The 22,465-nt window shown below is 39.2% G+C and overlaps 2 protein-coding genes across 7 annotated transcripts in view; one reads left to right on the forward strand and one right to left on the reverse strand.

The window, feature by feature from the left end:
- The window catches only part of LOC107499213 (basic immunoglobulin-like variable motif-containing protein), a 52,398-nt gene extending 43,531 nt beyond the window's left edge, over positions 1 to 8,867 (reverse strand). Inside the window, exons 1-3 of one of the 5 annotated variants that reach the window (XM_016123187.2) lie at positions 8,743 to 8,867; positions 4,251 to 4,335; positions 2,514 to 3,112 (exon numbers count right to left, since the gene is read on the reverse strand). In XM_016123187.2, the coding sequence (XP_015978673.2) occupies positions 2,514 to 2,991 (478 nt within the window). In that variant the 5' untranslated portion in view covers positions 2,992 to 3,112; positions 4,251 to 4,335; positions 8,743 to 8,867. Of the gene's footprint in view, positions 1 to 2,513; positions 3,113 to 4,250; positions 4,336 to 7,413; positions 7,624 to 7,683; positions 7,717 to 8,742 lie in introns of those variants that run through there. The other 4 variants (XM_036228815.1, XM_016123188.2, XM_016123186.2 and 1 more) reach the window with 4 other exon arrangements.
- Positions 8,868 to 9,048: 181 nt separating this feature from the next.
- Positions 9,049 to 20,550, forward strand: POGLUT2 (protein O-glucosyltransferase 2). Of its 2 annotated transcripts, none has more exons than XM_016123191.2 (10): positions 9,049 to 9,556; positions 10,777 to 10,982; positions 12,327 to 12,532; positions 12,714 to 12,791; positions 14,311 to 14,483; positions 14,605 to 14,842; positions 16,387 to 16,596; positions 17,299 to 17,388; positions 18,589 to 18,696; positions 20,322 to 20,550. In XM_016123191.2, the coding sequence occupies exons 1-10, from the start codon at positions 9,375 to 9,377 to the stop codon at positions 20,337 to 20,339; spliced, it is 1,509 nt and encodes a 502-aa protein (XP_015978677.2). In that variant the 5' UTR covers positions 9,049 to 9,374; the 3' UTR covers positions 20,340 to 20,550. The 2 variants fall into 2 exon arrangements, with proteins under 2 accessions (XP_015978677.2, XP_036084710.1); XM_036228817.1 differs by having other exon boundaries at positions 9,295 to 9,556; positions 16,474 to 16,596.
- The last annotated feature ends 1,915 nt before the right edge of the window (positions 20,551 to 22,465 follow it).

Below are 22,465 nucleotides of genomic sequence, written 5' to 3' on the forward strand. Positions count from 1 at the left end.
ATAAATCTTAGACAGCCAGAGATGGAAAACCTACTTTCTACCATCTCTTGAGATGTCTTCACTGCCTAATAATGCTTTAATTCCCTAAAAAGTTTTCCCAGTCACTTAGAACTTTAGAAGCAACTGAAGCATGATAATCTGTGACCTCAACAGCTCAGAGTGGTCTGTACCCACACACTTTCCTCTAATGCTTAACTAAGTGTGCCCTCTGTTCTCTCTAACTTATTCCCATGAACCCCTGGGGATAAATGAGCTTATGTTCCAAACGAGCATCCTTCATAACAGTCTCACATTGCCACACAGAGAGCTGGTCCAACAAGCAAAATTCCATTTAATTTCAGGAAGAAAGCTCTGTCCAAGTGGAAGCTAAGTTTGAGAGGGGAATATAAAAGAGTGGCACCTGAAGACTGTCTCCCCTGCCTCATCAACTCCAGTAACCTTTGCCCACTGCCCCTTGTCATTGCCATACTCCTTCTTCCACTCCTTACAATACACCCATATAACCTGAACACCAAATATACATACGTATATACACCTGTATTCACCACATTGACTTTTAGAAAAAGGTCTGAGGATAGTGAATAAAAGTAGAATAAATATCCACCATCTTTTTGGCAATCACTGTCTCTGCAAAGTGAAATGGGAGGACCCTAGAAAGTGGGAAGCCAGAGAAGGGAAGGCCCAAATTCTGTGTACAAATCTGGCCCAAATCCTAGGCCAGCTCCTGAACCATGCATATACAAAGCAGACCGCAAAGAGCATAGCAAAGGCCAAAAGAACTGAACTGAGATTTGAGATATCTTCAAGAGACAGATTTGACTAACTCAGTCAAATTAATTGCTACTAAATCAAAACAAAAACACTCTCGAGAGGAATATACCGGAATCCAAAGTCATGGTAATATAACATCCGCAATATTTACGATACGAACCAAAACTAATGAACATGCGCGGAAACTGAAAGAATGTGACACATTCTCCAGATAAAAGCTAAGACCAACTCTGAGATGACTCAGATTTTAAAATTGGCAGATAAGGATTTTAAAATGGGTATTATAATTATGCTTTATGAGATAGATAAAATGCTCTAGTATGAATGAAAAGATAGCAAATCCAAGATAACAGAAACTATTTAAAAGTGTAAATTCTAGAACTAAAATAAACAATATCTAAAATAAACAATTCACTGAATATACTTAGCTATCTTTAAGAGATGTACTTTTAAATATAAAAAGAAAAGAAAAAAGAGACACCATGTAAAAACTAGTTAAAAAAAATGTTAGAGAAGGTATATACATATCAAACAAAGTAGCTTTCAGAATAAGAAATATTGCCAGAATGACAAGAGACATTTCATAATGATATAAGGTCAACTCATTAAGGAATAAAAATCATAAGTGTGTATACCTAATAACAGAACTTCAGATTACATGATAAAAATCAACAGGATTAAATGGAGAAAAGACAACATAGTTGGAGATTTTTAACATCCTATTTTCAGCAATCAATAGAATAAGACAAAAATTTAATACAGACACAAAAGATGTAAGCAACACTTTCAAACACTTTGATCTAATAAATATTTATGGAACACTATACCCAACAACTACAAAATGCACCTTCTCTTCAAGTGCACATGGTATATTCACCAACATAAACCATACGCTGGGTCATAAAATAAGTCTGATCATTTGTATTCTGTCCACAGTGGAACTGAATTAGAAATCGACATTTAGAAAAACCCGAAATACCTAGAAATTACATAGCATACTTCTAAATAATGGATGTACCAAAGAAGAAATCACAAGGCAGATTAGAAAATACTCTAAATTAAATGATAAAAATAAGTATCAAAATGTGTGGAAGACAGCTAAAACAGTACTTAGCAATTTATAGTGGAAGTCTTGAATCGAGAAATTAGAAAATGAAGAACAGAACAAAACCCATACTCCTAGAGGACCACCACACTGTATTTGTGAAGGTTGTGCACTGCATCCTAGGTGAACTCCCCAGGTAAACATAATCAAATTGTGCAGTTCACAACCTACTCAGTGGTACCTGGAGACCTCACTGGGTGCTCAAAAAATTTTAAAGACAAAAAAGCCTCAATGTTATATGGTAGGAAAGAAAACTAGATGTTTAATTGGGAAATATGAATTCATGTCCCTGCAAAACTACAAAATAGTAGTAGGTTGTTCTTAGCTATCTCATTAACCATTTAAAAGTTACTATGTACTTATCTGTAATATCTATATGCTATAGTATCCTATATTTTTCGATGCTCTCAAAATGCAAAGGTAATGTTTGAAGTTTCTGGTGGCAACACATTAATGAACCAAATGTCTTATGTACAAAGTTTTTTTTTTTTTTTTAACTACAGTGACAGACAAGATGATAGCAATGTTCCCTGTTGAGTATTATAAAAGGAAAACATACCTAATAGCAATTTTAAACAAGGTACATTGTTTGTTTTCTTACTATTTTCACATGTGAACTTGATGACTCTTTCCTTACCTGATTTGTGTTTCAAATTTGTGGTCACTCCATCAAATTCAGATTTATCAATTTCCCATGCAAGAGGTAGCTTGCCCAGGCTATTAGATAAATTTTCTAAGCTATTTTCCTCATTGTAAATGATTTCTGATGCACTAGTTGGGATGCCAATGTATCTTGATGAATTATTTCCAGCAGATAAAGAGGTACTATCAGGCAAGCAAGAGGAGCGGGTTGGATTTGGAGTTTTATAGATTGAGTTTGCCTGATTGAGAAAGGCATAGTCTGAACAGATGGCATAAATTTTCTCGCGAGTATGGGTCACTGGACAGCTCCATGGATAATGACCATCTCCTTTCGGACCCAAGGGTGCTCCTGAAGCACGAGTGCAGAAAGATTGTACAGCGCTTTGTAGATTCTCTTCAGGAGACCTCCTCTCAGATTTGTGCTCACCATTTCCAGAATAATTTGCCCTTTCTGCTTCTGCAATGTTAGGCATTGAATGCAACTATAAAAGTTCTATAACGAGGAGGAAGTTGCAACTCTTTCTGTTTCTTGAAAAATACTGAGACAATTGTTTACAGCATTCTCCAAAATCTTGAGAGCTGCAAAATGGACTCCTAGGAGGAAGAGGAGGAGAAAGAGAAATCAACGATCGACAATCTGCTAGACACTACAAACAGCCCTAAAAAATGTTTCATATGCCTTCATTCAATAATTATTTATTTTACAACTATTATATGCCTAGAGTTATGATTAATGACCATCTGTCCTGTTAAAAATTTATTTGAAAATAATGCATTAAGTAAAAAAGAAAAATAGCCCAGTTAAAAATGGACAAAGTATATGGATAGTTACTTCTCCAAAGATAATACAGAAATGGCCAATAGAAACATGAAAAGAAGATCAGCATCATTAGCCATCACAGAAATGCAAATCAAAACCATAATGAGATACCATCTGATACCCACCAGTATGGCTATAATTAAAAAGACAGATAATAAGAATTATTGTGGTTGTGGAAAAATTGAAACCCTCACATACTGTTAATGGAAGTGTGAAATGGTCTAGTCACTTTGGAAATCAGTTTCTCAAACATTTATATAGAGTTACCATAAGATCCAGCATTTCACCCCTAGGTATACATCCATGAGTAGTGAAAACAAGTCTATGGGAACATTCATAGCAGCATTACTTATTATAGTCAAAAAGTGGAAACAATCCGGATGTTTATCAGTTGATGAATGGATAAATAAAATGTAACATATCCATACAATGAAATGTTATTGGGCAATAAAAATAAATGAATGAACCTTAAATGCTATAAGGATGAACTTTAAAAGCATTATGCTAAGTGAATGAAGCCAGTTACAAAGGACCAGAATGTGTGTGGTTCCATTTACGCAAAGTGTCCATAATGAGCAAAACTATTCCAGAGACAGAAAGTAGAATAGAGGTTACACAGGACTGGAAGTAAGAGGAGGTTAGGGGTGGTGGGGTTTCTTTTTGAAGTAATAAAAATATTCTACAATTGACAGTGGTGATGAATGCACAACTTTGTGAACATAAAAGCCATAAACTGTATACTTCAAATGGGTGAATGCTATGGTGTATGAATTATATCTCAGTGAAGCTGTCTAGAAAAACAATGCATTAGCGAGGTTATTTAAAAAGCATATAGGCATTAAAAACATGATAATGAACACAGATTTAAATCAACAAAAAACAGAGAATTTAAATTTTTAAAACATCCATCACCTGACAGAATACAGGATCCAATCCAGGTAGTCACGAATTTCTGATCAGTCTCAGGAAACACTGAATTTCAAGTCTAAACTGATTCCTTTAGGGAAGAAAACAGAGAAAAGTTGAAATAGCAACCAAAAGCATCAAGGAAGCTGAAGCTTTATACAAAAGGAAGACCTGGTGAATGAAACTATTACAGGTGGTATTCAAGGTGACCCAATGCAGGTACCAGAATAGAGTGACAAAATCTTATGACTCAGGCGATAATAACAGATGAGTACCCTGAGTGAGGAGAAACTAATGAAAGTACTGCAGGTCCTTAATGTAATTTAAGGAAACAGACCTCCATACCAGGAGGACACCATATCTCCTAGAAAAGATTCCATTTTCTTTTTTCTAAGGAATGCTTAAACGCTCTCTGTTCAAACCTTCAGGTTGTGATGTTTTAGTAATTTGTGCAGAGTTTATAGTTATTTTCAGGAGGGTCTCTTCGGCAGTAGCTTCACCACCAAAGATAGATCCTCTAATGGTTTCACTTTGGAAACTTTCCTTTTAGTCAAGAAATCCTACAAGTAGGTGTGGTGGATCTCTAGGCAGGAATCTGTTTTCTCCTCCTTCCTCATCTGGCAATGATGGTAACAGTGGAAGAAGATGCAGAGGAGCTGAGTATCTGAGGTTGTACAGCCCAGACTCTGAGCTTTTCTAAATTTTTTTTTCTGATTCTTGACAGTTGTCCTAGAGGAGCATTTTCTACTTATTATGTTATCCTCAGTCCTTTCTATAAAACCCAGTGTGGTGAATGGAGGTAGGTATTATTGCAGCATTGAGGTTGTGTGCGTGGGTTGTAGTAGAATGAGGCATGAAAGGGAGCATACAGTCATAGTCAAGAGCAATGAGCAAAGGTTATAGGAGTTAGCCTGGTTGGGGAGAGAGAAATGTCCCGGGTGCTGCCATTGTTATTTCTTCGTCTCAAGCTTAGCTTCCACTTTGCCAGAGCTGCCTTTCTCAGATTGAATGGAATTTTGCCTGTGGAACCAACTCTCTGTGTGGCAGTGTAGGGACTTTAAGAAAGAGGCTCATTTGGAACATATGTAGAATACTTTCATCAAAAACATATGCAAAGATAAATTACTGCATTTGCACACGAAGAGGCTGAGTTTCCTGGAAGCTAAAGACAAGAAAGAACATAGCACTTAATAATAAAAAGCTTAATAGTCTATTTACATCTGTTTGTGTTTTGGGTTCACCAACCAAGAATGTTCCCTTTGGTTGCTCTCTTATCAAAAAGCAAAGATCATCGACATAACAGCATATTTTATATTGACTGTCAATAAAAGCCAAGAGTAAATTTACAGTGGTACAAAAACTTTCTCATTGAACCACTGTTAATGGAAATTTCTCTTTGAAAACCTGTAACATTTATAGCTTTTATCACATAAGTAAAACAAATTACCAAAAAAAAAAAAAAAAAAAAAACTACAAAGTACCAAAAGATATTAGAGAAAGTGGAAATTATCCAAATCCCATGACCCAAACACTGCTATAGTGTTATTTTCTTTCATTATTTTCTGTCTGATCCTAGTCATTTCTCCCATTAAGTGAGATTGCCTTAGGGCAAGCGCGCTAGTATTATTGTATCCTCAGGCTTTCTTACAAGTGAACTAAGCACATGTTATTATTGATAACAGTCATTATAGATGCCAGTTATTGTATATTTTAATTATATTTTAATTTAAAGCCTCAGGTACAGAGGGAGGCTGTCCCTCCACTATATAGCCTGCAGCTCTCCTTGTTTTGTCACAGCTTGTATCTGCTTTTGTCACTATTTTTATAAACCATTCCCAATACCATTCTCACTCCTAGCTGCCACCCCACCCCCATGAGTTGACATTTCTAATCTGACCTGTGCATAGATGTTAGAAAATTATGTATACATACATATTCATAAAACCAACTCCTCAACCTAAAACCTCCTTCTGTAGAACCCAAAGCCATCTCCTATCTGGCCCCACCTCTCTCCCCTCTCCTTCTTCCTCCCTCTGCACACCCCTCCACACTGACCAACTTTCCATTCTCTGCTGTCTACTCCCTACTCACCCACCTTTATTTAGTTCTCATTTATCCCTCAGATATCCTTTAAATGCCACCTTCTGGGTATGCTTTTTTTGCTCCTCAAAATAGACCAGGCTACCCTACATATGCTCAGGTATTTTTCTTTCGCACATCTTAACTGGGGTGCAGTGTGTGCGTTTGTGTGTGTGTGTGTGTGTGTGTGTGTGCGCGCGCACGTGTGCGTTAGTATGTCTGTCTGCATCTTGCAAGTCTGATTTTCCTGACAATTGTATCCCCAGGGCCCAGCATTTGTAGAAGTAATATCAACAAATACTTATTTTTAAGTGCCTACATCATGTCAGGCATTACTGTAAATCCTAGATTAAGAGCCTAGATTCCAGGAGGGCTTATCAGGAGGGGCCTTAAGAATCAAGAACTGGAGTTTTAGCCAAAGGGCCCCTTCTTCCCCCTAATACTCCTCTGTAAGAATTGAGGTTCCCCTAATCCAGGTAAGTGAGGTGATGCTATCTTAAGATTCACTAATATGAATTACAGAACCTAAACTCAATTTAGTGATTTATTCATAAGAACATGCTACAAGCAACAAAAGCATTGTTTAACTGGGTACAAACAAAATGTCATAAAACGGCCAGCTTTAAATGCACTAGAGTAACCATTTCTAAAAGTCTTAAGATCAAAATGTTTCGCCAAAACAAACAAACAAACAAACAAGCAAAAACTGTTCTATTTGTAAGGTCAATACTCACTGCCTAGGTTACACTTTTTCCCAATTATATTTTAAATCAGTATTTTTAAGGATCAAGTTTGCATAGAGAACTAAGCATCTTAAAAAGTCTCTTCAGTAAAGCTTTTCACATATTACAACTATTATGATCTATATTCTGTATGGATGGCCACTGAAACACAAGGGGCAGGTGACTTACTAAGGGTAGAATGCTGGTGTGCTAGAAGAGGGTCGCCAAAGCCCCAGTGGGTCTGATCTCAATCCCTACCCACCTCCCACCCCGCCCCTCTCCGCCCCACATCCCTCCCAACGCCCGCCCAGGCGTCTTCCTCCGTCAGACCCCTCGCCCAGCAGAGGCCGCAGGCCTACTATGGATACCGGGGGTGCTGCCGCGCACCGGCCAGCGTTGAGCCTAGGCTCCTGCGGAGGCGAGCGGAGTTCCCACCGCTCTCTTGTGTGAAGCTCGCGGCAGCGCCGAGCTCGGAGGCCTCCAGGACGAAGGCGACAGTCATACAAGCTCGTGCTTGCTGCGCCAATAGGTGCGGAGGCGGCCCTGCCAGAGAGGAAGGAGAGCCGCTGCGCCCCCTGCCCGCGCCCCTCCCGCTGCCACACTGGCCGCCGTGCAGTCCGGAGGGCCCGGCGTCCCACCTGGTCCCCGCGCCCATGCCTCCTGGCCCCTCCTCCCGCCGTCCCTCCCCGGCCGGAAGCCGGAGTTTACCGCCAGGGAGAGTGGGCGGAGGCTGGCTGGGTGACCTCCTCTAACCCGCCCCGGGACGCTCCTGGTACCCAAGGTGCCCGCCCAGGGGGGGATACGGGCAGTTGTCCCCGAGCGAAGAGGGAGCCCCCGATTCGAGCTTCGGAATGCCCAAGTTAATATCATTACTAATGACAACTGCAAAAAAGAAAACATAAGCGGAAACCCCTACGATAGCCCCCTCCCAGGCCCGCTTTGGCTGGCGGAGCACCCAGTCTGTTTTGGGGGCCGCTGGCAAGGTCGAGAGAGGGAGGGCGAGAAGGAGGCTCCGGGTCCGATTCCGGAGCTAACCGTGACTCCTCCTGGTGACTGCTCTGGTCCTGTCCGAGGGGTGGGCGTGCAGGGGCGAGGGGATGGCCACCACTCGCTCCGGGCCCCGGAGAGCCTGGCGGGGAGACGGGCGCCGGGCAGAAGCCACCAGCATCGGCGCGGGCACCGCCAAAGCGGGCTTTGTTCCCGAGAGAACTCGTCCCTTATCTCCCTAGCGCTTCCCTCCAACCTGCGGCCCAGCTCTTCACCCGACTTTTTCTGGGGAGAACGGGCACCGGCGCAGTGGCCTCCATTCGGACTGCCACGGGGCTCCAGAGCGGCCATGGCCCCTACCTAGGAGCGCAGGCCGCGTTCTGGGCGCCTGAAGCAGGCGGGCCGCGCCAGGCCCGCCCGCGGCGCCCTGGTGCTTGGCGCACGGCCCGGCGTGCGGGGCGCACAGCCGCAGCCCGCCGCTTTGGTCCTGCCCAAATCCCCGGGTACCTCTAGCCTGTCCAGTGGAGTCAGGTCGCTGCGGCCGTGGCGGAACCCGGCACCCAGCTTCCAGCGCATGCCCCGCGACGCTCCTCCAGTTACCCTGGCGTCTGTAGTCCCATCGGAGAGTGAGAGGACAGTGCCCTGGACGACTGTGCCTTGAGACCAGTCAGATATCATTAACAACACCTTCCTTACATCGTGTTTTATACCTGCCCTTCTGTACTTGCGGAGGATATGGTGACAATTTTTAAAAAATCTTTGTTGTGCCTCCAGACCAGCGTGCCCTTCTACTGGGCACCTAATATTTCTCTGTTCCCTGAAAGCGGTGACTGCAAAGTAGATAAATGGGAAATGGAAAACCTGGCAGGATTTCCGCCGGTTCTGTCCGCGAACTACATGTCCCAGGAAGCCCTGGCGCCGAGACGCGTGTCCACTCTGCCATCCACTTGGAGAAAGCTTTACTCAGCTTGGTCAGACGCTCGGGGCCAATCCCTTCCACCCTGCACCTTGGGCTGGGAGCTGAGACGGATTCCCCCAAAGATGCTCCAGTTGCAGGACCGAAGCAAATTTATCATTGTCCCGAGAAAAGGGAGCAGCGTGATTCTTACCCGTTTCAGCAGAACGACTGGCATCCTTCAGCTGCGCAAGCCAGTGCTCGGGTTGTGATTTTTCTGCGGAAAGCGGAGACCCGCACGCCTGCCTTGCGCTCCTGCCCTCCTCTTGGAGCCAGCCGTGCTTGCTGCTGAGATTCGCCAACGAACCCCTCTTGTAACGGTGGCTGGTTCCGTCCACCTCTTACACTTCATTTATCTGTAGATCATTTGGATAGCCCGTCTTGTAAATGTTTAGCGTTTTGGTGCTTTATTGCTTCTTTCTGGGGGCATTTCCAGCACTTGCCGAGACCGGCGAAGGGAGGCAACTGTGCCCGGAGAAGAGCGAAATATGGGGACCTGGTCTAAAAGCAGCTGTTGTCCTTCCCGCACGCTATTTCTTTATTCAGGCGGTGGATACATCAGGAGATAAGTAAGTCGAGAAACAGCACCCTGTCTGGGGATGCAGTTAAAATTTACTGTTTCTTCCTTCAAGTTTTACCTGCCCATGAACTCGATTCTCCACAGCAGTTTAAATTCCAGATATTTGGGTGTTATACACATCTGGTTTAACAGTCTTTGCCCGTCCTAACCAATCTTTCTCTGTAGCTTTAGAAATAATTCCGAATTAGCTCTTCTATTTTGATAGGGATTCCCACAAGACCAGAAAGACAAAGCTCCTGCACTTTGCTGGAAGTATGACTTCTAACTATTTTTGCATAAACTACTATAAGGAATTTAAATCCAGTTGTTAGAAACTTGGTTAGTTTCATCTTTCTCTAGTGCTGCCCTCTGGTTCCAGGTAGACATCTGCAGGGAAGCATGCTTTGAAACTCAGAAATTAAGCAGTATTTGATACTATAGAGGGAAAGTATCAGGGTATGAATCTTCTATGTGTTAGCAACAAATATTTATTTAATTCCATTGAATTCAACAATTAAAATTATACTCAAAACTTATTTGTAGAATTCACATACTTCTGTAATGATTGTCTTTTTTATTGGTAGACGCAGACCATATGTATTTTGTAAGAAAAGAAATCTTGAAAATAAGTTTTCCAAAGCAAAGGAAGTTTATAAATAATACAGTTGGGGAAAATAAATAGCATCCTAACAGCAAGAATATTCACCCTCCCCCACCCCCCAAAATAAACCTTCTATACAGTGTCACTTATAGATGATGCACACTACCTCCTGGCTTTTGCCCATGGCTGGGCATGATTTATAATAATGATTTTTTAAAAGAATCCTTGAGATTTTTCAAAAGATCTTTAGAGGCATTATTTAATCACAAATTTCCAGGTAGGTGTGATGGCATGAAATAAGTAGTAGGTCAATAAGAATATTTTTGTATATGAAATGCATAAATATGTTCTATGTTTACATAGTTTAGTAGTCTTAACCTATTCCTTTGCAATTTTCTAATGAAACTGTTTTATGTTATCTTGGCCATTGTAATCCTTTTTTTTTTTTTTTTTTTTTTTTTAAATCTCTGATCCATCATATTCATTCAGGTAGTAAAGCATAATTCATTCAGAAGAAGCAAGTATATGTTTGGGCAAGGGGAGGAAAATAGTAAAGTTCACAGACTGGAGAACATAATCCTTGTGCGTCTGTTCCTTAAAATGATATATTATTGTTCTTCCCATCACAGGTTCACATCTTCTCCAGGTGAAAAGGTGTTCCAGATTAAAATCACAGCACCAGATGAGCAATTCACTAGAGTTGGAGTCCAAGTTTTAGACCGAAAGGATGGGTCCTTCATAGTAAGATACAGAATGTATGCAAGCTACAAAAATCTGAAGGTAGAAGTGAAATTCCAAGGTCAACATGTGGCCAAATCTCCATATATTTTAAAAGGTAATTTGGAACATAATTTTAAAACACTATTTGAACACAATTATGCATGTTATTCAATCTAACAAAAACAAATTAGCATGATATTTATTTTTTTACTAGAAGAAAAAAAGATTTTCTTACTTGAAAGATAAATTGAGAGTCCTGGTGAGAAATGCTAGATTCGAATGGAAATTATAATTCACTGAAGAGGAAAAAACATAGAATAGAGAATTTGCTCGCTGAAGACACAACATTAACAAGAATAATCAAGTTAAATATATGGTCATAGATGACACTTTCTTAATTGGAAGTATATGAGTTAAGTAAATGATAAGTGTAATTGAAATTGATCACTTCAGGAAGACAGAGGACTTGAGCAGAGGAGGGAAGTTGACTATTATTTTTCCGTCTTTGTTCCAATAGTATTTTTCCAGAAAAATTATCTGATGTTTTCTTTTACAGGATGAGTGTGGCTTTATTAACAAGAGTCATATCCTTCTCTCCCTTCGAAGATAGTATCCTAAAACAGTGAAAAAATAGTGTAAATCTTCCTTGTTACCCTTCCAAGAAAGGCAAACATTTAAAAAAGTGTCTAGGTTTCTTTCCTACATTTCAGCAAGACCACATGGTACAATATAACCTGTTAAACCTTATAAAAATGTTCCATTGTGAACTACTTCCTGGGTCAAGCAGGAATCTGAGAATTACAGAAGGAAATGACAGTAAAATCTCAATTTAGATTCTGCTAAATTGTATAATTATATGTTTATAGTATTTCTATAAACATAGAATCATTATAATATTGATGAACTATTTTGAACATTACCTTTTTTTAATAATTATTTTAAAAATTGCAAGCATATTAGGGGTCCTTTATTTACTTGTATTGTTATTGATAATAATTTATTCCTTGAAGAAAATACCTTAGATACTTCAAGAAACTGTTTGTATAATAGACCGTTGAAATATTCATATCACTTTTGGCTTTCACCAAAACCAGTATATTTCTCTGATATTCTTTTACCAATGTACAGTTATTCTTAATTATAGAAAACATAAAGAATGGTGCACTATAATAGCCACTGTGAACAAAAAATATGCCCATTGGCTTTCTTTTGAAATGGTGCAAAGTGAGCCTGGGTGAAAATATTACTTTACCGTGAAGAGCTGTCAAAACAGAAGACCAACTTTCTAGTGATGCACCAATGTAATAAAGAATGGTTTTTTTAAAAAAATATTTTTACGTCAAAATGCCCTTCCTATTATTACCTAGGCAAAATTTGTGATTCCTATAATGGATATTTGTTATGTGTTTCAAATGTCATGAAAATACTACTGTGTAATTTGTTACTTATGTATAATTAGGGCCCGTTTACCATGAGAATTGTGACTGTCCTTTGGAAGATAGTGCAGCCTGGCTACAGGAGATGAAGTGCCCAGAAACCATTGCTCAGATTCAGAGAGATCTGGCACAATTTCCTACTGTTGATCCAGAAAAGATTGCAGCAGAAATTCCAAAGAGATTTGGACAAAGGCAGAGCTTATGTCATTATACCTTGAAGGATAACAAGGTACAATTCATAATTGAGGTTTACTTGTTATTCTTAGTGATTTTTTGTTTTGACCATTTGGGTACAACTAACTACATAGTTTTATTAAAAATCATTCTGAGGATCATTGTGATAAGCTTAACCTCAGTGAAGCTTGCCAGTGCTTTTTGGCTAATGTAATAAACGTTCAATTCTCTTTTAGGTTTATATCAAAACTCATGGTGAACATGTAGGTTTTAGAATTTTCATGGATGCCATACTACTTTCTTTGACTAGAAAAGTAAGTATTTTCTTTTCTTTTGAAATGGTGCAAAGTGAGCCCAAGTTTTACAGTATAATTTTTCAAAATAAAAATAATTACAATATCAGGGTTCTAGTAGAGTACTTGACAGCAATAGTAAAATGGCTGATATGAAAAATTATACCATCATTTCTACCAATTGCTTATTAGCTGAATATCTTGGTTGAATTACTCGTGGGAAATCATAGTAACTTTCTTAAGATTGCAAAGCATTTGCAGTGAATTAATTCTGAATGTGAGTCGTTATATAGCACTGGTATTCTGCCTCCTTTAAGCTGCGATATCGGAGTGCTGGCAATTCTTGTTCATCCATGTCAATCTGTGGAAAAATAAGAATGTTTCTCAGGACTCCAGTATCTCAAGATGCTTTCAAACTGACCAGTACAGTTCTTGCCTAAAAAATATATCTCTTATTTTACAAATACCCCAAACATTTTTTTATGGCTCAATAAAACAGGTTCTTTCAACATGTTTGTGCCAGTAGAGGCAGTCTAGCTTGGAAGTTACTTGTGTTGGCTTTAGTGTTGAGCTTCCTAAGTTCAAATCCTAGTATTATCACCTACCTGGGGTGTATTTTTAAAATAGAAACATCTGGCTTATTAACCAGGAACTAGAGTTAAGAGTCCCAAGTGCAATGTGTTGTGCTCACTTCGGCAGCACATATACCAAGTAAAATGTGTTGTAGTTATTTTCTAGTAGTTGTCTTTCTCTCTTAGATTATTTTAGAGTCTTTTGTCATTTCATCCCTATTGAAGCAAGTCTATTGGCCCATTTGGGCACCCTGGAAAGGAAATCTAGTATACTTACATATATAACAATATTCTGAAAAAGCTATCCCCACTATTCAAATCAAAGCAGTTATCATTACCTGAAGCTTGGCCTTTCAGTTGGTACACTTTCTAATTTTTATTGTGTTTCATTGCTCACTGGGTGGTCAAGTTGGACTGCAGGACAGTCTATGACATCAGTATGGCCAAGGTTAAAAGGCAGGTAAGTGCCACCCAGGAAAGAGACGAATGCATAGATTCGTGTGGCTAAGAACAGCCTACAGGCCTACCAGGCTCAAGTGGTCCAACATTTACTTAGAGTAGAACAGAAGGAGTACAAAAGAGTCATTCAGCCTCTTTCAATGCAGCCATCCCCCAGGTCCAGCAAATCCACTCCACAGCTAACCACACCTTTCACTTTCTGCTGCAGTGGAAGTTCCCTGACCTTTCTCTGTGGGGTCTGAAACACAGCGAGCGTGGAAGCAGCCAATGGGCAACTGACCCCTGTGTTTAAGTAGAACAAAAAGGGTATATTCCCACACTTCCAGATAAGCCCAGCCCAGACTGTGAGGGCTCTTTATTTCTTGGTAAAGAAGTGTTCCAGGCCCTACGCTATGTTATTTGGCCGAGAAAGAGGGCATACAGGAGACTGCCTTTCACTACTCTTTGATCAATAGAAGGCATAATCCATGCAATGCAAAATGTGAATAAATTCCTTTTCTTTTTTCTAGGTGAAGATGCCAGATGTGGAGTTTTTTGTTAATTTAGGAGACTGGCCTTTGGAAAAAAAGAAATCCAATTTACACATCCATCCAATATTTTCCTGGTGTGGCTCCACAGATTCCAAGGATATCGTGATGCCTACCTATGACCTGACTGACTCTGTTCTAGAAACCATGGGCCGGTGAGAGACGGGTCGAAGATGACCCAGAGCCTTGGTTTTACTTCTGTGGTGAGTTCTTTTCCAACAGCCGTTGTGATGTGATGGTTTGGGAGGGAAATCTCTTGCACTTTCTGTCTTCCAGAGTAAGTCTGGATATGATGTCTGTGCAAGCTAACACGGGTCCTCCCTGGGAAAGCAAAAACTCCACAGCTGTCTGGAGAGGGCGAGACAGCCGCAAAGAGAGACTTGAGCTGGTTAAACTCAGCAGAAAACACCCAGAACTCATAGATGCTGCCTTCACCAACTTTTTCTTCTTTAAACATGATGAAAGCCTATATGGTCCCATTGTGAAACACATTTCATTTTTTGATTTCTTCAAGGTATGACATTATCTATGGCCAATCCTTTTTGTTTTTCCAAATAGAGTTGACCATTGAACAACATGGGTTTGAACTGCACAGATCTACTTACAGGCAGATTTTTTTCAATACATAGTCAGCCCTCTAAATCCCCAGGTGTTGTTTGCATCTATGGATTCAACCAACTCCACATCAAAAACAGTATAATGGTATTTTCACCCAGGGTTGGGAATCTGCTGATGCAGAGGGCCAACTGTGTGTATTGATCTACACTATTTTATATAAAGAATTTGATCACCTGCAGATTTCGGTGTCTGTGGGTCCTGGAACCAATACACCATGGATCCTGAGGGACACCTGTTCTGGAGGAGTCAAAAGTTATATGCAGGATTTGGACTGCACTGGGAGGGAGTAGAGTCAGTGCGCCTAACCCCCATGTTGTTAAAGGATCAACTGTTATCTTCATTTGGGGGAGGGAAGTTGAAGCCAGTAAATTACAGGGAGTGGGAGAGCAGTGCACAAAACTTGGTGACTGTCAAGGCATGAGGCCCCAGAGGCTGGCTTGGCAACCTGGGTCTGTACTCAGTACCCACCTCTGGTATTAAATATACCAAGGGATATTTGGGTCAGGGGAGGGCTAAAACTTTTTCCCCAACTGACCCTCAACATAAGCACATTTCAGCTCTAAAACCTTTTTTATCAGTAAATACTTGTAAATGATTTTAGAAAAACTTCTCCCTAGAGCCATAACATAACAGCAGACCAAAAAGAAGATATAAACCAGGTGTCTCTTATCAGGCCTGCTGGTGGGGAAATGAATTGAAATCCATCTAAATGGTCTGCTTGGGAATTCTGGGCATTAGGAAGTGTTTTCTGGATCTAGAATGTGGATTGCGCTTTTTTCTCCGGGAGTGATCCTTTTTCTGACAACTCTGCTTTTTATGCAGTAGAACATGGCCTTATTCACTTGATCACTGAGAAGTTTTTGAAGTTTCATGTGTTAGGGAGAAAAGTGGGCAAAAGGTAGCCATCTGTATTCTAGGTGAGAAGACAAGATATTATTGAGCTCTGTGTTGTACATGGCCGAATTTTGTTTTTGTTTTTTTCTGATGGGTTATGTGGCAACAAGTTGACAAGTTGAATTGTCAGTGTTTCCACTTGTCTCAGAGCTTGTTAATTTCCTTAAGACTTGTATGTAGTCAAAGGGCATAGAATGTGCCAATGTCAGATGCTCACATGTGACCAATAAAGTAGAGGGATTACAAAGTCACCATGAATCTATGTTTCCTTAGGTTGTAGTCTGAGGACGTCAGTTTTACTATTTTATTGGCTGCTTCAGTATTAGACTTGTGGCCCCTTTGTGAAATTTAGGAGAACATCAAAATAAGTCTTTTATAAGCATATCATATAATAGCACTTACTAAGTGGTAAAAGCAGAGGGCAAAATCTGGCCAGTTTGTATCTGAGCAGAGTGAGGCTCTTTGTGTGGAAAGCAGAGGAAAATATATAGAGCAGGAAAAAAGAATATTTAATGGAGGTTCTCATACTTCACTGATGTTTCACAGCATAAGTATCAAATAAACATTGACGGCACTGTCGCAGCATATCGCCTGCCATATCTTCTAGTCGGTGACAGTGTTGTGCTAAAGCAGGACTCCATCTACTATGAACATTTTTATAATGAGCTACAGCCCTGGAAACACTACATTCCAGTTAAAAGCAACCTGAGCGATCTCCTAGAAAAACTTAAATGGGCAAAAGATCACGATGAAGAGGTAAGGTCACTCCCTTTGTATCCCAATATCATCAGTTTGTTTTAAATGTCTTGTGCCTGGAAAACATTCAGGATGCTCAGATGTCGACCTTACCTGTAAATGGGAAGCCATCTCCCCATGTGTAGCACAGTTCTTTCGGGATGAACATAGGTGTGTGGCTTGGATTAACTATCCAGGCTGCTCATGAAACAAAAAAACTAAGCCTAGCCTTGACTATGTTCTCTCTTTTAGTCAGGTTGATCTGAGCCTCAAGTACTCCCTTACCTCAACTAGGAAAATGAAATTAAGATTGCCAGCCGGGCACAGGAGGAAAAACTAACTGTGCTATAGATTAAAATGAGGGATTGCATGAAAGAAATTTTGAACTAATTGCTAAAAATTTTTAAGACAGTGCATTGAGCTTCATCCTGCATTTACTTTACAAAGTCATTGTTACTTCATTTAATATGTACCTTTTCTCTCTAAGAGAGAATTAATTCTAGAAGATCTAATATGACTTCTCAAACTTTCAAGTCTTAAAAACCTCCTTTTACATTTGAACAAACATACTCTATTAAATGTTCCCTGTACCATGAAAGCACCCTCAAAGATATTTTTCCCACTGTTGTCCCACTAAAATGTACTCTGAAGATCAGTTTTCATATGTCTGCTTGGAAAAAAAATATGTTTCATTAAAGGATTTTTTTGTTGTTGTTCCCATAGGCAAAGAAGATTGCAAAAACAGGACAGGAATTTGCAAGAAATAATCTCATGGGTGATGACATATTCTGTTATTATTTTAAACTTTTTCAGGTCAGTATTTTCTAAGAAAATAGAGATACAACTTGTAATTGGTCATATTAGTAGCAAATAATATTCCACTTAATAATTTCTAAAAATACATTAAAATAAAGAGATAAATGTATACTTCTGTGGGCAAAAATCAGGGACAAATATTAAATAATAATGAAAATAGTAGAAAACCAAAGATTAGCTAATAGAGAATGCTATAACATTAGAGGAAAATTATCAATGTTAGAACTATGCGGTCTGCGGTTAGGCTAAATTGACATCTGATTCTGCACAGTTACTGTACTTGGATGTATATTTTATCTTTCTACAATACTGCTACTGCCTTACCATTTCTTTGTCTAAGTAGTGCAAGGTATGTTTAGAACTGTTGTGCTGACCCCATATGAGCCATGACTTCTCTTGGAAAGTGTTTGCATGGACCTAAGCATTTAGGGATTGTAATCAAAGCATATCTGACAATTTGAAAGTTTCCTTTAAAAAAAAAAAAAATGCAACAGTGAACAAGTAATTTGCTAGTAATAGTAGTAGATCTAAATTAAACTTTTTTTAAATCTCAAAATTTCAGATATTGAGCCCCATACCTTGGGCTTTGCTACAAAACAGAGTTGGTCTTTTTTTCTGGACTGCACTGGCCTCTTCCCCTTTATAACCTTTCCTGGAGGACAGTGAAGATATAGAGAGGGTGAAGTATGTAAACTGAAGGAGTGAGGGGATTTACTATCTAAATTACTAAAGATCTGTAGGGTAATGTTCATTCATTCAACTCACATATACTAAAGCATAAGCACCTGGCTGGGCACAGAGGGAGCACCTAATGAATGAAGATGGTGACCGATGCTATGCAAGCCACGGTAGGTAAGATGGAAATAGTCTCTGTCCTCAAATGTTTTGGGGAAGATCATGTACACAATTATTTTTACTGTAAGGCAAAAGGAGGTAAAAAAATAAATAAAAATCATATAAACGAAAGATGAATAAGGAGATCACAAAGAAATAGGCAGCCAATGTCCAAGGACACGTGCCTCTCAGAAGCTCTGTTATTGGGTGTTTGAGAGGAACATAGGGGAGTTTGCATATTGCAACTTGACATATATGACTTAAGTGGACCATATCATATTCTAGCAAACTCCAGCATAACTAATTTGGTAAATGTACTTTAAACATTATATAAGGAATGTTTTTGTATTGTTGCCTATATAGGAATATGCCAGTTTACAAGTGAGTGAACCTCAGATCCGAGAAGGCATGAAGAGGGTAGAGCCACAGACTGAGGATGACCTCTTTCCTTGCACGTGCCTTAGGAAAAAGGTAACAAGAACTGACCAATGTCAGAGTAAAAACTCTCCTCATTCATTCCTTCAGTCCTTCAGTCAGACAACAGTTATTTGAGTTTCTCCTGGAGCCTTCAAGCATTCATTCTACCACAGAGATATAGTAGGTAATAATAAGGCAAAAGAAAGGGAGCTAAGATGCAGTTAAATAAGAGCTCCCAGCGAAATAGAGGAAAACTTTTAATTTGAGAATTTAGATCACATGATATTTGAATAGATGTTTAATGCTTGAAAAATATTTTTACATTCATCATCTAATAGCCTCATCTTCCCGTGAGATAGGTTCAGGAAAGTTCATCATTCCAATTTAGAGATGGAAAAATATATAACCAAGATTATTCATGTTCACAGATTATTCATTGAAAAACAGTCTCTGTTGATATCACTCTGTACTGGAAGATTCACATATGGACTTGTCAGGCTAAAAAGGAATTTAAAGGTCATCTGGTAAAGTCCCTTCATTTTACAGTTAACAAAACTGAGCCCAAGGAACTTAGCTCAGAATCATCTAGCTGGATTATAGCAAAACAAGGACCAAAAATAAGTTTCTCATCTTCAAATAGTATGCACTGTTGTGTGTAAAGATAGAAGAGGGTTGTTTTCATTATACCTATTTTTTGTTTGTAGAATCGTATATTATATAAAATTGTGTTATATATAATTTACATATATACATACATACGTGTGTGTGTGTGTGTGTGTGTGTACACTGGCTCGACATTTTTATATTCTCATCATCATGTCTCTGAATGGATAAACTCAAAATTGTGGTATTGTAACCAAAAATAGAAGGCAGGTTTGGCAATTATGTCTGCCTCTCAAGGGGGTTTAAAAGGAATAAGGTAACCACAGGCTTAGTGGTGTAGTGGAACCAGCTCATATAAGCTTACTGATTGTTAAATATTTAGAAATTTTGCACAGTGGTTAAATTTTGGTAGCTTGGAGTCTACCTGCTGGTACCATGACAACAGCACACGCTACAAATCAAGAGTTTTGTTTTTGTCTTGTTTTGAAAACTAATTGCCACTAACTCGCCCTCAGAAGTGGTACATCATCAACCTTAACCCCTGTCAGTGCTGCAAGGCCATCAAATTAGTTAAAGCCAGTAACAAAACTAGAATTCCCAGAATTGAAGGTACCCTCACATTAAGTTCATGATTTGGTATCAATGTTTCTGTGGGATCCAAATGAAACTAGGCAGCTTTCTTTCTCCACTCCTCTTCTTTCTTTTTTTTTTTTTTTTTTTTTATCTTTGTCTGTGATTTTGAGGACTGCCAAATGATTCTACTGATTTATAGAAGTTAGGGCCTGGAATGATAGCTTCATTTATTTCTTCTTTATTGTCAACCCTAGTCCATCATTGACACTATTCATGACACAAGACCCTTTATAATAAACCCCTAGATGTTCAGGTTCCACATCAGTAGCCCTATAAAACACAGTGTGCCTCTACCCTTAGGTGATTCCAAAAATAATCCTCAACTCTACAAGTCTCAAGTAACTTGACTGTTTTCCTTCTTTCATCTTTAAGGGATAATGTAAGTCTTCCTGACTCATATATGACTTCTCAATGGCTCTAAATATTTTACTTCTTATTTTCAGACCAAAGATGAACTCTGATTTGCAAAATACCTTCCCTTTGAATAATGGTGCTCCGAAGACTCTTCTTAACTGAACAGAAGAATTTTTTAGAATATTAATTCTGTGGACAATATAAAATCCATGTGATTGCCTGGGTTAAGAAGATCTGTTTCTTCTTATGCAGTCTTCTCATGACTGTCCTTTAAAGCACATTTTTAGAATTTTATAATAAAACCACTTTTATTTTAAAGACCTGTGTTATTAGCTGTATTTGGACCATAGAACAGTAAAAAGAGAGAGCATCTGGATCCTGTACTCAGTTTAGAGCATCACAGCAGCCACCACCTACTCAGACACATGGTTTACATGACAAAGCAATAAATCTCTGTCTTGTTTACACTATTTAGATGTCAGTCGCTCACAGCCAAAACTAATTCTAACTAATTCATCCTACATGACCTTTCATCTTTAATAAAATCTTTTAATAAAGTTTCTTACCACTTCCTAATATGTAGTCCAGCAAAACCAACACCTTAACCCTTCTTCGATGGCTTGTTTCTAACCTTTCTTGTATATGCTTTCCCCTTGGTCCTCTCTTCTTACATTGGCTTAGATAGCTTTCAATGCTTATTTTAGGAGTGACCGCTCTGAATCTCCCCATACTTGTACCATTGCATTTATAATGCTATGTGGTAGTGATCTAATTGGTTGTCACTCTCTCTCTTGCCAGATTTTCAGCAACATTACTACAGAGACCATGCTCTTTTAATCTAATAGAGTGCCTACAACTAACTAGAAAGGCTCAATATAGAATGGATGGATGGATGGATGGATGGAGGAATGAATGAAATCACTTTGAAATGTGATTAAGAGAATTAAAAAGGAACTAGAAATTCTAACACTGAACCATAATATATTTTACAAATTCCTTTACCTATAGTTTCTCTTCCATCCATCTTCCAATAAAGTAGTCTGTTAGAAATTTTTTTAAATTGCGGATTGTATATACAGAAATATATAAAACACATATCTACATCTTTAAAATAATTATAAGAAAACACAGTGTAACTACTGACAAAGATTCTTTGCTTCACAAACTTTAGCCAGATTCCTGAACCTTCTAAGCCCCATTGGTGTTCTTCCTTATAAAATTCGGTTACATCAAGAATCTGCTAAGTCCTTTTAGCAAGAATCTCCCATCCTCCAATGCAGTTGGTTGTAAAGTTAGTGAAAATCATTGGATTGTACTCTTAGAGTGGAGTTTATGCCATGTAAATAAAGTCGTTTTTAAAAGTATAGATAGAAAATTAGGACACAAGAAATGCTAAGATTTGTAAAACACTTGAGATAACGTAGTTGTCTGGATTTTATTACATATGCTATGACAGAAAAGAAGGCAATTACCAACGGCACTGGGCTTGAGGAAGATTCATTTATTCAAGAAATATTGATTTGCCAGGAATCAGTCCATACACAGGAGATTCAAGGTAAAAAACAAACAAACAAACAAACACCTGGCCTTCATGGGAGTTTACAGTCCAGAGAGGAGACAGACATGTCAGAGTATGTTAGGTGACCAGGGTAAAGATAGGAAGTGTCTGAGAGAGGCATTTAGGGAAAGCCTCACTACGAAAATGACATGTGAGTGAAGACATGCACATGTGGGGCTAGCCACTGGGATTTCTCCAAGAGGGAATAGCCAAGACAAAAGCCCTGGAGTCTGGGCTTGTCTGGTGGGTTTGAATGTGAGGCCGAGGCACCTAGAACTGAAGGAGCCAGGGAGAGGAGAGTAGGAAATAGAGGACCTACTATATAAAACCTTGGTGCTCATTACAAGGCCGTTAACCTTTAATTTTGGTCCAGATGAAAAGCCTTTGGAAGGTTTTGAGCCAAGGGGTTTACATTCTAACAGGGCTCAACTGGTCACTTTGTTGGTAACACAGAGAAGAGAGGAGGGGGTAAATAAGAGACTACCTAGCAGACTATTTCGAAAAAGATGATGGTGGGGCTCGGACCAGTCTGGTGGTAGAAGTACGAGAAGTAGTTGGATTCTGTGTATATTTGCAGATGTGGAGACAACAGGATCAACTAATTGTGGGTTGTGAGAAAAAGAATGAGAGCTGACCCCACGTTTTTTAAGCTGCGAAACTGTTAGAATGATATGG

The sequence above is a fragment of the Rousettus aegyptiacus genome, unplaced genomic scaffold (assembly GCF_014176215.1).
Source record: "Rousettus aegyptiacus isolate mRouAeg1 unplaced genomic scaffold, mRouAeg1.p scaffold_m13_p_11, whole genome shotgun sequence".
Taxonomy (NCBI): domain Eukaryota; kingdom Metazoa; phylum Chordata; class Mammalia; order Chiroptera; family Pteropodidae; genus Rousettus; species Rousettus aegyptiacus.